Here is a 14,264-nt window from a genome sequence, read left to right as displayed (position 1 = left end):
CTTTCTGAGTGACCCACAAACAACAGGCATAGAGATTGCCCATACATGAGCTGCTATGGTGATTTCTCTGAAGTTTATATCAAGTTGTCCCAATTAGCTTGCATGGTTTTAGGAAAAAGGCAGCTTTAGTTCTCAGTGATTCCAAGTCAGAAGGGTGGGAGAAAAATTGGAAACATTAGATTGGAGAGTTGTAGCCAGATATTGGAGGAAATAAGAATCAGTGTTCAGTCCAGTTTACAGGTAGAAAACAAAACCTCAAAGACAACAGGTCTAGAATCTGATATTTACAAGAGTGTACTATAGCTTTCCATTGAAACATATTTTTTTCTCTCTACAGTCACCCCTGTTTCTATCAGAAATAATCAAAGAGACTGATTTGATTGCAAAATAAATCTAGTCTCATTAAACTTGGCCTGATGATTTACATAAGTGCAGCAAGAACAGTGATTGACCATATAGGTTCTTTTATGTTTGCTTTGCTGGAACTTTTCATAAGGAATCTCAGACAACTTTTAGAAGCCTCTGGAGGCTAAGAAGCCAAGCCAAGGATCTGCCATCAGACTTCTGCAATACCTCTAGATTTGGGTGAATTCTTCTCTTCTTGAGGTTCCCCAAAATATCCTGAGGTTCCTGGGACTGCCAAGAAATGACCTTCCTTATGCACCTCATACGGCTGCTGAAACCCCATGAGCAAGGTGCTAGGGTGATTTTTCCAAGGGGCTTTATTGGCTCCATAAAGTCAACTGTAGTTCCTTAAATCTGGTATCATATTTGAGCCTATGCTTATCTCTCTAAAATATGACATTCCAGTCAAAGCCTTGGTAAGATAACCAATTTTTCCAACTGTTACAAGGAAAACAGATTCTTATTGAACTTATGCAAATAATTATATTGCCATGAAAATAAGAAATCCTTGCTGAGACTTGCCAAATTCTGGAGAGATCAAGTAAGAAGAAAAAGTAACTGTTTCATCTTTGTTCACAAAGATATACTTTACCAAATTGTTGTCATAGCTAGTTTAAGAGAAAAAAAATTCTTTAAATCTGGAAAACAAAAGATTAAAGAACCAGCAATGTTTTGAACAAAAAAATTATAATCATCTTCATCTTTCAGTCCTATGTAATTAATTCTTGATCTTTTGTTAGCACTTTTATGAATCCAGCTTTTCATAAGAGTTTGTAAATTCTTACCCAGTTCAGTGGTATGATCTGAAAGTTATCAGACACCTGTACTTGTCAGAGTCCTTTCCATGAATCTTCTTGAAGAGGAATTACTTTTGCAAAAGAATCAGAGTAAAACAATAACTGCCTGTAAATGAAAAAAGACTGAAAAATGCCCATAGTTAAAAGTCTGATGGGGGTCCATTTAATGAAATCAACAAGGAAATTTGTTTATTTCTGTGATACCCAACATTTTAAGATGGTAACTGAAATTATGACTGATAATGTTACATATTGGACTTTTAGGAATTTCATATAATTTCTGCAACCCTTATATTACTAACATATATCCATACAAGGATATCCATAAAGAAGGTTCAGCATTATTTTTTACTTGGCAATACTTCTCCTGTTTTAACACATCAAATAAGCCCAATTCACTAAATATCTTTTTTTATATATAGAGAGAGAACAAATCTGAGATGTTCCAGGTGCCCTTTAGAAAATCCCAAAGGTACTTCCAAGTTAAAAAAACTTCATTTAGAATTTGATTTGGGGAAGTTTGATTTTTGTCTTTATTTTTCTCTTTCCTATTATGAAATAATCAGGTTTTTTTGTTTTTGTTTTTGTTTTTAAAGATTTTATTTATTTATTTGACAGAGAGAGACACAGCGAGAGAGGGAACACAAGCAGGGGGAGTGGGAGAGGGAGAAGCAGGCTTCCCGCGGAGCAGGGAGCCCGATGCGGGGCTCGATCCCAGGACCCTGGGAACATGACTTGAGCTGAAGGCAGACGCTTAATGACCGAGCCACTCAGGCGCCCCGGGTTTTTTTTTTTTAATGTTAGAAAAAATTTAATTTCTTTTTCATTAACAAAAGTGCATCTTCATACCTCAAGCCTTCTCTTAGCCAAAAACATATCCTACTTTCCTTGCATATAGAGTCTTTTCCTTTATTAGTTCTAGTAGCTTTAATTACATATATTAATTAGAATCTTAACCCTTAGAAACCTTAATTTCTACTGAAAACTAAAAGGCAAGTCGTTGTGAACTGTTACACCAGCGTTCTTTAGATTGGCAAATTTATGAGTGAATTTAATAGTTTCTAGTCACATACATTTCCCCATAGCACAATTGTTCAATGTGGCACAAGACATGTTTACTAATAGACCCAAATATCTTGAGTGCCCTGTAATGAGAGGTCAAAAGTAGGTAAACTTAGACTTGTTTAACAATTAATGTTTCAGTATTTCATCTTATTTGGAAATAATCTAGACGGTCAGTGAATTCCCATCATTTAACATAGCAGAATTCTTTTTTTTTAAACTTAGCAAAATTCTAATGGTGAAAGTTATCAAAGATTTGTGAAACTGTGTTTTTTTAAGATTTTACTTTTTTTTTGAAGATTTTATTTATTTATTTGACAGAGAGAGACAGCGAGAGAGAGAACACAAGCAGGGGGAGTGGGAGAGGGAGAAGCAGGCTTCCCGCAGAGCAGGGAGCCCGATGCGGGGCTCGATGCGGGGCTCGATGTGGGGCTCGATCCCAGGACCCCGGGATCATGACCCGAGCAGAAGGCAGACGCTTAACGTTTGAGCCACCCAGGCGCCCCAAGATTTTACTTTTTATAAGTAATCTCTACACCCGATGTGGGGCTCGAACCCACAACCCCAAGATCAAGAGTCACATGTTTCACCAACTGAGCCAGCCAGGTGTCCCGAGAAACTATTTTTAAGTAGACATGCTATGAGACATAATTACTGCTGAAAGTTCACCTAAAATCTCTTCTCCCACTTACCTCTAAAGAAAGTACTTGCTCCCAACAACTATGTTTAGATTACCCAAAAAAACTTCATTAGACACTATACAGTCAGTCATCATCCCAAGCTACTTCTCTTCCTGACAAAATGTGTATTAGAGATAACATGAATTTGACTAGTAAATGCAGGTAGAATAAAAGTTGTATGCCTGCATTATATTTAATGCTAATAACTCTGAAGACATACCAATTTTAATTAAACCAAACTTAAACTAGCTTTTATTTACCAAAGATTATCCCAGATCATATGAACTTGAAAAACATTTGGGTGGTTTCTGTATTTCTGAGTTTTAGGAATACTTACTTCAAAAGTGCTCATTTTTAAGCCAATTAAATAGAGCTCTTTTACCAACTAATTTTGGCAATGCCATCTTGGTAGGGAGAGAGGGAGAAAAGACCACATGTGCATATCATACATCCATAGACATTTATAATCATGCAGAGATACACAGAGACCCTATAGCTTCTGTTCCAAAATTTTAGCCACACATCAGGTACATTAATATAAAACTAGTTTATGCATAACAATTGAATCCAAATTGGCAGATGGAACAAGTTAAGGTTGCCTGCTCCAATGGCTAAAGCTTTTTACTAATGTTTGTGAAGACTTTTTAAGATTTGTATTTGTCCTTGACAAATAATCTTAAATTACTTCCTTGGGTATTTACATTTCAAAGACATGTTCTTCAAGGGACAGAGAAAGAATGTAAGTTTTCTCCTTGGAGTTTTGGTGTCTTTTGGATGGTTTGAAAGTCCCCATAAAATAGAGTAGCATCAACCTGTAATTAGGGGAGCACCTGTAAAAATAATTCTCTGGACTCAAGGTCAAATGGGGCCGCCTCAGGAATGGAAGTGAGAAGGGAGTCATCTGGGTCATTATGGTCATGAAAATGATAAACCCATTGGATCATGCTGATTTTGTGCAGCAGGAGACGCCCCATCTTAGTGTTTTCCATTCACTGTGAGCCTGAGCAGTGATCACTGTGATGGAAGGATGAGCATGGAGCCAGGCAGTAAATACCCAAGTGAGGACAGGAAGGGACCTGGTATGAAGATCGGGGGCTCTAGGGGCCTCTGCCTTCCCATTTCCCTCTTCCTCCTCACTGGAGGCCTCAATAACCCTATCGGTTTTCCCCTCAGTGGCAGGGTTACCTCTAGAAGCGTGCTTCTACTTCTGCCCCATTCAGGGGAAAGCCGAGGGGTTCAGGATCTGTGGGATCTTGGTGGAAACAAGCACATAGCCTGGATGGATCTTTAAGAAAGTTATGGATTTTATGGTCTTTAGAGATACTGGCCGGTTGATACATTCTGGCAGCTGTAAGTAACAATTCAGAGCCCATTCCAAGCAAACAAAAAAACTCTCAGTAGCCTATTAGTTCCCCTCTCTCCTTCCTGCTGCATAAAACTTCTAAGGAAGGTTTGAATTTCAGTTAAATTTTAGTTTTTGATCTCAGTTTCTACGTTTTGGTTTTATCCTGTTACCTTCATCTTATATGTTGTTACCAAAAATTTTAGATGACATCACTGTACACCCTCTTGCTAGGCGGCTGTTTTCCTTTCCAGGGTGTCCCAAGAGACCTTTCTGGATTGGAGTCTGCCTCCACTAGCATGATATACAGAGGGTCTTTGGGAAAAGCCCCTAAGCCTCTGAACGTAATACCAGTCTTGGCATGTTGGTATGCATGGCATTGACCAACACCCAGGAAGTGTCCGTGGGCTTTTGCATTTATCGAGGAGCTGGAGTATCTCCTCAGGGTCCTTAGGAAGCACCGGCAAAGATACTCAAGACATGTATATTTGTCCATTAATTTTTTTAGTAACATCACACCAGGGATTGGTAATATCCCATCAGGTCAGGGGGTGAAGAGCAACAACAGTGGGTATCAGAAGTGGTATCACAGAGACTCTAGGCCTCTGTTGTGTTCTCTCTCTGGAGGTGCCATTGATTTCCGGTTGCAAAGCTATTTCACTCTTCGGGATTAGGACATGCAGTCCAGGCACGACCCACTGACTCAGTGGTCACAGGTGGAGGTCTCCTGTCTTCCTCTTTTCCTTGTGCCTTTAGCCCAGAGCCTCTCCTTGGACAATGATAACACCCTTGTGATCCAGTCTCCCGTCCTCAGTTCTCCTAGGCCATGAGGGGTGAAGGATCCTTTCACACTTTAATGGTCAATTAAGGCCTTTATAATTAGTAGTCTAATCATCTCATTAGATATGGGCTTGATCACGGCACTCTGGGGAGATCATTGGATTATTATGGCAGCTGTGGCCTTTTGGGTTGGACACCACAGGCCACACACCACAGAGCAATATGCAAAAGCACGGAGCAGTATGAGAGACCCCACAAATGGTCCTTCTTTCTCAGACAGGGTTCCCCATCTGACGAGGTGGTTAGTCAGCAAGATACAGGTGAAAAAGGGCATTCCCCTCAGGAAACTGCACAGGCTTCATGCTATCCTGCCAGCCACACCAACTGTTTTGTGCCGGCCTCAGCCTATCAATAAGCAATGATGAGGTTGGACTGACTCTTGTGGTTCTTATTTTAAGATGCCCTTCAGCGGTAACCATCAGGAGACTTTGAAGGAAAGGTTTATTACCTACAGAACCTGGACATTACACAGCAGGCCTGGGACCACCCAGTGAGGGCACCGGGAGAGAGAGCATGTGGGCCTGGGGTTCTGCTTTTATTGGGGTCCATGGTGGGGGCCTAGGATTTTGAGGGCTTAGTCTTTATCCGGTGAATTTAAAACTTAAGAGTAAGAATTTAGGGGCGCCTGGCTGGATCAGTTGGTTGAGCAACTGACTCTTTTTTCTTTTTTTTTTTTTGACAGAGAGAGAGTGAATACAAGCAGGGGGAGCTGCAGGCAGAGGGAGAAGCAGGCTCCCCGCTGAGCAGGGAGCCCGACAGGGGGCTCCATCCCAGAACCCTGGGATCATGATCCAAGCTGAAGGCAGACGCTTAACCAACTGAGCCACCCAGGCGCCCCGAGCGTTCGACTCTTGATTTCAGCTCTGGTCATGATCTCACAGTCCTGAGATGGAGCCCTGTGTCAGGCTCGCACTCGGTGCGGAGTCTGCTTGTCCCTCTCCCTCTGCTCCTTCTCTCTCTCTCTTTCACTTTGTCTTAAATAAATAAATAAATAAAATCTTAAAAAAAAATAGAGTGAGAATTTAAAGTGAAGGAAGAGGGGCACCTGGGTGGCTTGGTTGGTTAAGCGTCTGCCTTCGGCTCAGGTCGTGATCCCGGAGTCCTGCTCAGCGGGGAGTCTGCTTCTCCCTCGCCCTCTGCTCCTCCCCCTGCTTGTGCTCTTGCTCTTGCTCTTGCTCCCTCTCTCAAATAAATAAATAAAATCTTTAAAAAAAAAATAAAGTGAGGGAAGAGAACAGACAAGTGGCCCAAATGATCAGTTATCAAAATCAGCCAAGATCCCCAAAACAAAGGAGCCTCGGTGGAGGGGAGGTGGCGTGGCTCTTGGTTTATTAGAGATAGCTATGGATTGGATGCCTCAGTAATCCAAGCTTAAGTCAGGCACCGACTTTACAAAAAAGAAAAGAAACCAACAGTCAGTTTACGTGGCCAGAGGGATGTGTCCCAAGCAGAGGGAACCTTAAGCCCGAAGTCTCTGGAGCAGGAATGTACTCAGTGCATTTCAGGAACCAGTAGCAAAGAGGTATTGTATTCCCATCGCTCAGCTCTCGCCCTTTCCAGATCCTGGAGAATTCTCTGCCCAGAGCCATGGATTTCCCTCTCCAGCCTATGGGCTCTGGACTTATTTCTCACTGTTGAGAAATCCCCATCCTACCTCTTGCTTTCGGCCCAGGGGCTTGTGTAATACACAATGAAGGAGCAAGTAGTATGTCAGGACACAAGGGCCAGGTCTGAGGAGTATCTTCCAAGAACTCACATTAGAGCTGGAGACATGTTTGGGATATTATGTTAGAGAAAACAGAAGCTGGGAGATGAGTGGAATCTGTCTGGGTCCCAACAAGTCAGCAGTAGGGCCAAGGTAAGGCCCAGGATGCCTGACTCCCACCCTGTCTACTCCATCTCAGGACCACCAAAGCCCTTCCCATCTGAGTCCCCCTAACTTTCTTTCTCATCTCTCCTTCTCTATCTCCAGATACCTAGGTCTGCCCGAAAGGATTTTCACTATTCTCCAAACACGTCATCATCACCTTTCAACTCCATGTCCTTGAAGGTAATAATGCCTTTTGTACATCACATTCTCCCACTTGTATACCAGGTAAACTCCTACTCATCCCTCAAGGCCTCTCAAATGTTTCCTTCCCTGGAACAATAGTCTAAACTCAGTTTCTCCAGAACCCATTCATCTCTCCTTCCTCTGTGCTCTCATAATACTCTCCACATACATTGATTTTAACATTTACTACCCTCTCCTATAATTGTCTATAATTGTTTTAGTCCTCATTGGACTATATTTTTCTCTAGGACAGGGATTATTTCTGCTTCTGTCCCTAGGGCCTAGCATGGTGTCTGGCATTTGCTTGGCACTCAATAAATGTTGACCAATAGTGGAACAAATGAAGGAATATGAAGCAAATTTCTTAACCTCTCAGTCTTAGTTTTATTATCCTTGAAATGAAAGGAAGTTAAACACTCAGCAAGGTTAAATGATGGGTAATGAATGTAAAACAAATATTACCATCATAGACTGAGTTGCCCAAGCCAAAAATAGGGAATCACACAAAATTTCCACTTCTCCTATTCCCTTTTCCCCTCCCCCCAGCTAACCAGTCACCATGCCTTGTTGAACCTGGCTGCAGACCTTGGTAAGAAACTCTAGGTTACAGGGGAATTTCCATTAGGTCAGAGCTGTCAGGAAGCATGGGAGGCAAAGGGTGTTGGAGGTAGGGAGTCTATAAGGCAAAGAAGCAGGAGGAGAGACTCATGGGTACATAGGCCACAAGAAGAACAGATAAGGGATCCAGGAGAAGGGAGAAATCAGGCTGAGTCCTGGCGACATAGAAACCACTCAAGACTGTGTGCTCAAGAAATCCTGGTGGGCTGGGGAAACAAATAGAAACAATAGAAACAATTTGTACAGAATGAGGCTGTAGTAGAGCACTGCCTCCTTCCTGATACCCCTTCTTTACTTGGCTTACAGGATATCACCCAGTTTGCCTGCTTTTCTACTTATATTTTTGGCCTTCCTCAGTCTGGTTTGCTGCTTCTCCTAGTTTCCTTAAATGCTGAATGTTGCAGGAAACTATTTTCCATCTACACTCACTTCTTTGATGATCTCATCTAGTCTCATGGCTTTAAATGCCATCTATGTACTGATAACTCCCAAATTGGTATCTCTAGTCTAGATCTCTCCCCTGACCTCAGACCTCCTGCCCCCTCCTCCTCCTGCCCTCTCACCATCTGTACTCCAGTGAGCATTTCAAACTCCATACATCCAAAAATGAGCTCCAGATAGTTCCCCCCACAAAACAACATCTCCCTTGTCTTTCCCATCTCAAGAAATGGCAACACTGGTCTTCTAGTTGTTCAGTCCTTTCTTCCTCTAATACTCCACATCGAATCTGTCAGCACGCTCTCTTGTCCCTACCCTCTAAATATATTCAAAATTCATCCACTTCTCGTCCCCCACCTCTGGATTATTGTAATAGGCTCCTAGTTGGTCTCCCTGCTTCTGCCACTCTCCCTCCTGAATCTAATCTTCGTAGAATAGCCAGAGTAACTCTGTTAAAATGTAAATCAGATTGTGTGGATCCTCTGCTCAAAACCCTTCACAGGATTCTCAACATGGAGTAAAAGCTAAAGTCGTTATTGTGACTTGCAAGGCTGTACTGTCTGGCTCCTGCTACCTCTCTGTGCTCTTCTCCTGCTCTTACCATAGTACTCGATGCTCCAGCCATTCTAGACCCTTTGCACTTGCTCCCTCTCTGAAATGCTCTTTCCTAAATATCAGAACAGTGGGGCCCCCCCAATCTTTTTCTTCAGACCTTTACTCAAGTCACCTTCCTAGTAAGGTCTTCCTTGGCCCCCCTACCTAAAATGAAACCTCTCCCTTCCCTGTTTCTCTGATTTATTTTTTCTCCTAGGTATTTACTGCAGTCTTAAAACTATATATTTTGGGGCGCCTGGGTGGCTCAGGCGTTAAGCGTCTGCCTTTGGCTCAGGTCATGATCCCAGGGTCCTGGGATCGAGCCCCGCATCGGGCTCCCTGCTCCGCGGGAAGCCTGCTTCTCCCTCTCCCATTCCCCTTGCTTGTGTTCCCTCTCTCGCTGTGTCTCTCTCTCTGTCAAATAAATAAAATCTTAAAAAAAAAAAAAAACTATATATTTTATCTATCTTCTTTGTTGTTTATCTCTCCCATTAGAATGGAAGCTGCATGGAGTGGGCGGTCTGTTTTGTTCACTATTGTATACCCACTACTTAGACTAGTAACAGGCATATAGTAAGGCACTCAGTAGGTATTTGTTGAATGAATGAATGAAAAAGGTGGACATTTCCAAGAGGCAAATTTTACTCTTTAATGAAAAACTTTATGGGTGCCTGGGTGGCTCAGTCGCTTAAGTGTCTGCCTTCCACTCCCGTCATGATCCCAGGGTCTTGGGATCGAGTCCCGCATCGGGCTCCCTGCTCAGTGGGGAGTCTGCTTCTCTCCCTCCTTCCTGCTTGTGCTCTCTCTCGTTATCTCTGTCTCTCTCTCAAATAAATAAAAATAAAATATTTGAAAAAGAAAAGAAAAACTTGGGGCGCCTGGGTGGCTCAGTCGTTAAGCATCTGCCTCCAGCTCAGGTCATGATCCCACGGGCCTGGGATGGAGCCCTGCATCGGGCTCCCTGCTCCGCGGGAAGCCTGCTTCTCCCACTCTCACTCCCCCTGCTTGTGTTCCCTCTCTCGCTGTGTCTCTCTCTGCCAAATAAATAAATAAAATCTTTAAAAAAAAAAAGAACAAAACTTTTTAACATCTAGAGTTGGTTGGAAACTTTATGTTATATATACGTTGGAAACGTATATGTTAATATACACAGTACACTACCGCTTAAACATGTAATCTCATCAAATCCTCACATCAGTCCAGGATAGGAGGAAGCCTGCACAGTTTATGAAGCTGGTTGAAGAGGAAACTGATTCCAGGTTGGGAGAAAAAGGACCTGTTAAAGTTCACGCATCTGGTGTGGTCGAGTGGAATCGTGGATGATTGCTAGCCCTACACGAGGCTGGTGAGTGATGGAGCTTAACGGGGGTTGGGTTCGGAGGACTGCCGGTTACAAGAAGGCATGATCTCTGAAGGGGAGGCTGAGTCAGAGGTTACTGTAACAGAAGCATCAGCAAAGGACTGGGAGAGATGACGAAGTTGACCACTAAGGTATTTAGCCCAGGCCTGGAGATTTGACCACTAAGGTATTTAGCCCAGCTGACTTCCCCAAAAGCAGTGCCCTGAGGCTGACTAGTCAAACCCATACACGATCTCGAATGCAGAACTGGACAGGCAATCTTAAGAAACCAGTGAATCCACTGTGGGTCTCCAGAATCTGGCTTCTCCACTGGACTGTGAGGTCTATGGGGGCAGGGACCGTGTTCTAGATTTATCCCCAGCTTCTAGCAGAGCCTGGAATATAGTAGGGACTCAACGATTTCTGTTGAAGTCATACATAAATGAATGTATGCGCCCAAACAAGAAACTGAAGGTGAGAAAGAACGGACAGAGGGGCGTAACATCATCCAGCGATTTTGGTGTAGAAGCAGACGAATTTTCCTGGGACGCGGCAGGACAAGCAGTCCTAGTACTAAGGCAGGCTGCTGCCAGCTATTTTTCAGCAGGGGTTGGCAGGCAGATCCTGGCTGGGGACGAAGGGGCGGGGTTAAATGGGCCGTTGGAGAGGGGCCAGGCTGGAGAAGCCGAAGGGCGGAGGCTCCAGGAGGGACCAATAGAGTAGGCAAATTTCCAACCTCAACGCTGTGACTAAGGTGTGTAACGTCACATCCGGTGTGGTGGGCGGGAGCGGGAAACAAAAGGAGAGCAAAGGCGCATGCGTTGGTGCTTCTCAGGTTCTGGCGGGCTCTTCCGCTCAGCCCGAGAGAAGTGCTTCCGGGTTGCCGCCGGCTGCCGCCTCCCGGCGCGGTAAGTACAGAAGCCAGGCTGCGGCCGCTGTCTCCCTGCCCCTTCTCTTCTCCCTCCCCCAGAGAAACCCCGTGGCCCTGCCCCGGCTCCTCAGGACCTCCACGTTCAGACGCCTTTTAACATTAAAGAGCTCCAGCTCATTGGCCGCTTCCTCGAGGCTAAGCCCCACCCCGTCGCCCAAGATCCGTCACTCATTGGTGTCACTTTCTGTCACCCAGCATTTCTTCCAGTTAATTGGCCCTATTCAGGCCCCGCTCCTTTCGCGATTAGCAACCCTATAAGGGCAAATGCCTATTCGAATCCCGCCCCTGCATTCTTCGTGTTGGTCCACTCCGCGGTCATTATCATAATAAGCAAAGAATGGGCGGTGGCTTTGAGGCGAGGGGTGGGCTTTCGGCGCCTCAGTCTCTGGCCTCTCCTACTAAACGGGATTTGAGGATGGGTGCTGGTGTGCTGGTGACATTGGCGGGGAAGCCGAGGTTCACGGAAGGGCAGCGGCTGGCCCAGGATCGGTCAAATGAGTTTCGGGCAAAAGCAGAACTAGACGTAGGTCCTTTTCTCCCGCTCATCTCCTCTAGTGCCTGGCCTCGACTTCTTCCCCGTGGGAATTTGATGCCCCAACTCACTTGTGATCTAGAGCCAGTCGTTGCCTGTCCCAGGGCCTCAAATTTTCCTGTGAGGTGAAAGGTTTTAATTCAGATTCCCCAGGACCTTTCTGGTCAGCCCCCTCAGCTGCTTAATCCGTGCCGAATTTACTTATTCTCTCACATGATAGTTCATTCAGCCTTCCATTTACTTACTTATCCATTTACTCAGGCCTTTAGAATGTCTTTCTGAACCATACTGCACGTGGTACCCCACCCCCACCCCAGTTCAGCTGTGGTTCATGAGAGAGGTGATTAGTGTCCTACATTTCTGACACTGGGTAAGTATGGTACGGATCATAGAGGGGCAAAAAGTAGGTCTTACTGTTGGGAGGAGGTAAAGATAGTGTCAGTGGAGCCCTGCTACTTCTAATTTCGTCTAATTTTGTAATGCCAGTCTGCATTCTGGATTCATAGCTCTACATTTGGCTTCCATTCTCTTCCCTGCCTTGAACAGTTTAAACCACTTTACTTCTCCATAAAGTAAATTAATTATCAGAATAACTATGAGGGTATAGTATAATTGTTATTATTCCCCATTTTACAGATGAGGAAACTGAGGCTCAGAGAGGTTAAGTGACTTGGCCAAGGTCAAACAGCTAGTAAGTGGTGGAAGCAGGACTCAAACCCAGGTCTGTCTGATTCCCACAGAGAAGAGCGATTTCCCTGCTACCTTCTACTCCACCCCATCCCCAAATTAAACTGTAACCAAATAAAAGCCCAAACCAAAGACGTCTGACAGCTGGATTCACCTGGCCCTTTACCTCAGTCTAGGAGCCATGTCCACTTTGTTTCCCTCACTCTTCCCCCGTGTGACTGAGACACTGTGGTTTAATCTGGATCGACCCTGTGTGGAGGAGACAGAGCTGCAGCAGCAAGAACAACAGCATCAGGCCTGGGTGAGTAAGGACCTGGCATAGTGGTGGAGCCTCAGTCAGGGAGGAGCTTTTTGCCCTGGGTTGGGAACAATCAACCTGGGGGGCAGGAGGCCTAGGTTCACATCTTTGTATGACCCTGATTTACTGTGGGCCCATGGGACTTCTGGGCCAGACTGGAGCCTAGGCTCTTTTCCCTAAAGCATAGGAAATAGTTTTGACTTTATTGAGGACTTAGTAGATGTGATATTCTAGATTGATAGTCTCTCACTTCACCCTCACAATAATCTTATGAGGAAACCATGGCCCAGAGAGTTTATGTAGTTGGATCAAGTTTATAAGTAAGTGGCAGATGACAAGAGATAAAGGGATTGTCTCTTTTGGGAAACTGGAAGGAAGCTTCTTCACATTTAAGGGGTCATCTTAGGGGCAGAATGGGCCAGTCCCATGTCCCTGACCTGTCCTGCTTGCGCCCTGACCATGCTCTCCTCCCACTTTGGCCATAGCTCCAGAGCATCGCAGAGAAAGACAACAACCTGGTACCTATTGGCAAGCCGGCCTCAGAGGTGAGTGGTTCCAGCAGGTAGGGCTTGTGTGGGGCCCAGGCGGACCAAGGCTCTGCTCTACTTCTGAAAGTCCTGCCTCTGATCCCAGAGCAGTTGTGGTCTTCAGCTCTGGGTGGAGGCTGTAAAGGGGATGTAGAGTGGGTGGCCATTGGACCCAGCACTGAGGTCCTACAGAACATGCATCAGCTTCCTAGACTCAAAGGGGTGGGGCAAGGTTGGGGAATGGAGGGTCATTCATTGTTCCCAGAGACTGGCTCCAAGTGGACCAGCCCTTGAACTGGTCCAGGCAGCCCTATAGAGCCTATAGGCTCTTCCCTGCCTCACCAGCACTATGATGATGAGGAAGAGGAGGATGAAGATGATGATGAAGATAGTGAAGAGGACTCAGAGGATGATGAGGACATGCAGGACATGGATGAGATGAATGACTACAATGAGTCACCTGATGATGGAGAGGTCAATGAGGTAGGCAGGGGTGTGGGGGAGGGCCCCTACCCCTGACCTAACTGGTGGCCAAGGGTTACAGAGACTCTGGTTCCAGACGGGCAGGATCTGGGACTGGGGCTGGCTGGGTGGCTGAGGCCCCTTCCCACCCACACCCAGCCTTCTCTCCAGGTGGACATGGAAGGCAACGAACAGGATCAGGACCAGTGGATGATCTAGGTAGACAAGGCAGGGTGGCCTCAGGGAAATTCCAGGCCAGCCGAACTTACCCTGCATCCTCTGCAGAACCAGCTGTTTGCCCCAGTGCCTGAAAGCTCACCTTTGGGTATTTCTTCAGCTGCTGCCAGGAACTGGTCTCCTTGGCCCCTCCCAGGCCATCAGTTTGCCCTTGAGTCCCCAGGGCCTGAGCCCAACCCACCTTTCTGCCTAGTACTTCACCCTTTGGTTGCCAGGTATAGTCTCTAACTCCCTTTAATAAAGACACAGGACTGATTTTCCCCCCCCCGTGTCTATTCCCTATTTGTTGGTGGGGCCCAGAGGAATCCAGCATCTTCTCTTGAGCTTTAGGGAGAGGGCACACAGGGGACTTAGGGCAAGCCTACCTGACCATGCGGTCCAGGGCTAAGGAAGGCCATAGTGTCCCTGGCTCTGGGCCCAGG

General features: G+C 45.5%; 1 protein-coding gene across 7 annotated transcripts; it reads left to right on the top strand.

Annotated features, from left to right (window-relative positions):
* Positions 1 to 10,890: 10,890 nt before the first annotated feature.
* On the top strand, positions 10,891 to 14,100 carry ANAPC15 (anaphase promoting complex subunit 15). 7 transcript variants are annotated; one of them, XM_032427153.1, is made up of 5 exons: positions 10,891 to 11,076; positions 12,490 to 12,619; positions 13,102 to 13,161; positions 13,489 to 13,626; positions 13,777 to 14,097. In XM_032427153.1, the coding sequence occupies exons 1-5, from the start codon at positions 10,985 to 10,987 to the stop codon at positions 13,822 to 13,824; spliced, it is 468 nt and encodes a 155-aa protein (XP_032283044.1). In that variant the 5' UTR covers positions 10,891 to 10,984; the 3' UTR covers positions 13,825 to 14,097. The 7 variants fall into 7 exon arrangements, with proteins under 7 accessions (XP_032283044.1, XP_032283043.1, XP_032283046.1 ...); XM_032427152.1 differs by having other exon boundaries at positions 10,971 to 11,076; positions 13,765 to 14,100; XM_032427155.1 differs by having other exon boundaries at positions 10,999 to 11,076; positions 12,495 to 12,619; positions 13,765 to 14,100.
* The last annotated feature ends 164 nt before the right edge of the window (positions 14,101 to 14,264 follow it).

The sequence above is a fragment of the Phoca vitulina genome, unplaced genomic scaffold (assembly GCF_004348235.1).
Source record: "Phoca vitulina isolate PV1807 unplaced genomic scaffold, GSC_HSeal_1.0 scaffold36, whole genome shotgun sequence".
In the NCBI taxonomy this organism is placed as follows: Eukaryota; Metazoa; Chordata; class Mammalia; order Carnivora; family Phocidae; genus Phoca; species Phoca vitulina.
The sequence above is the reverse complement of the archived record's forward strand: the minus strand, read 5'-3'. Positions and strand labels throughout refer to the sequence as shown.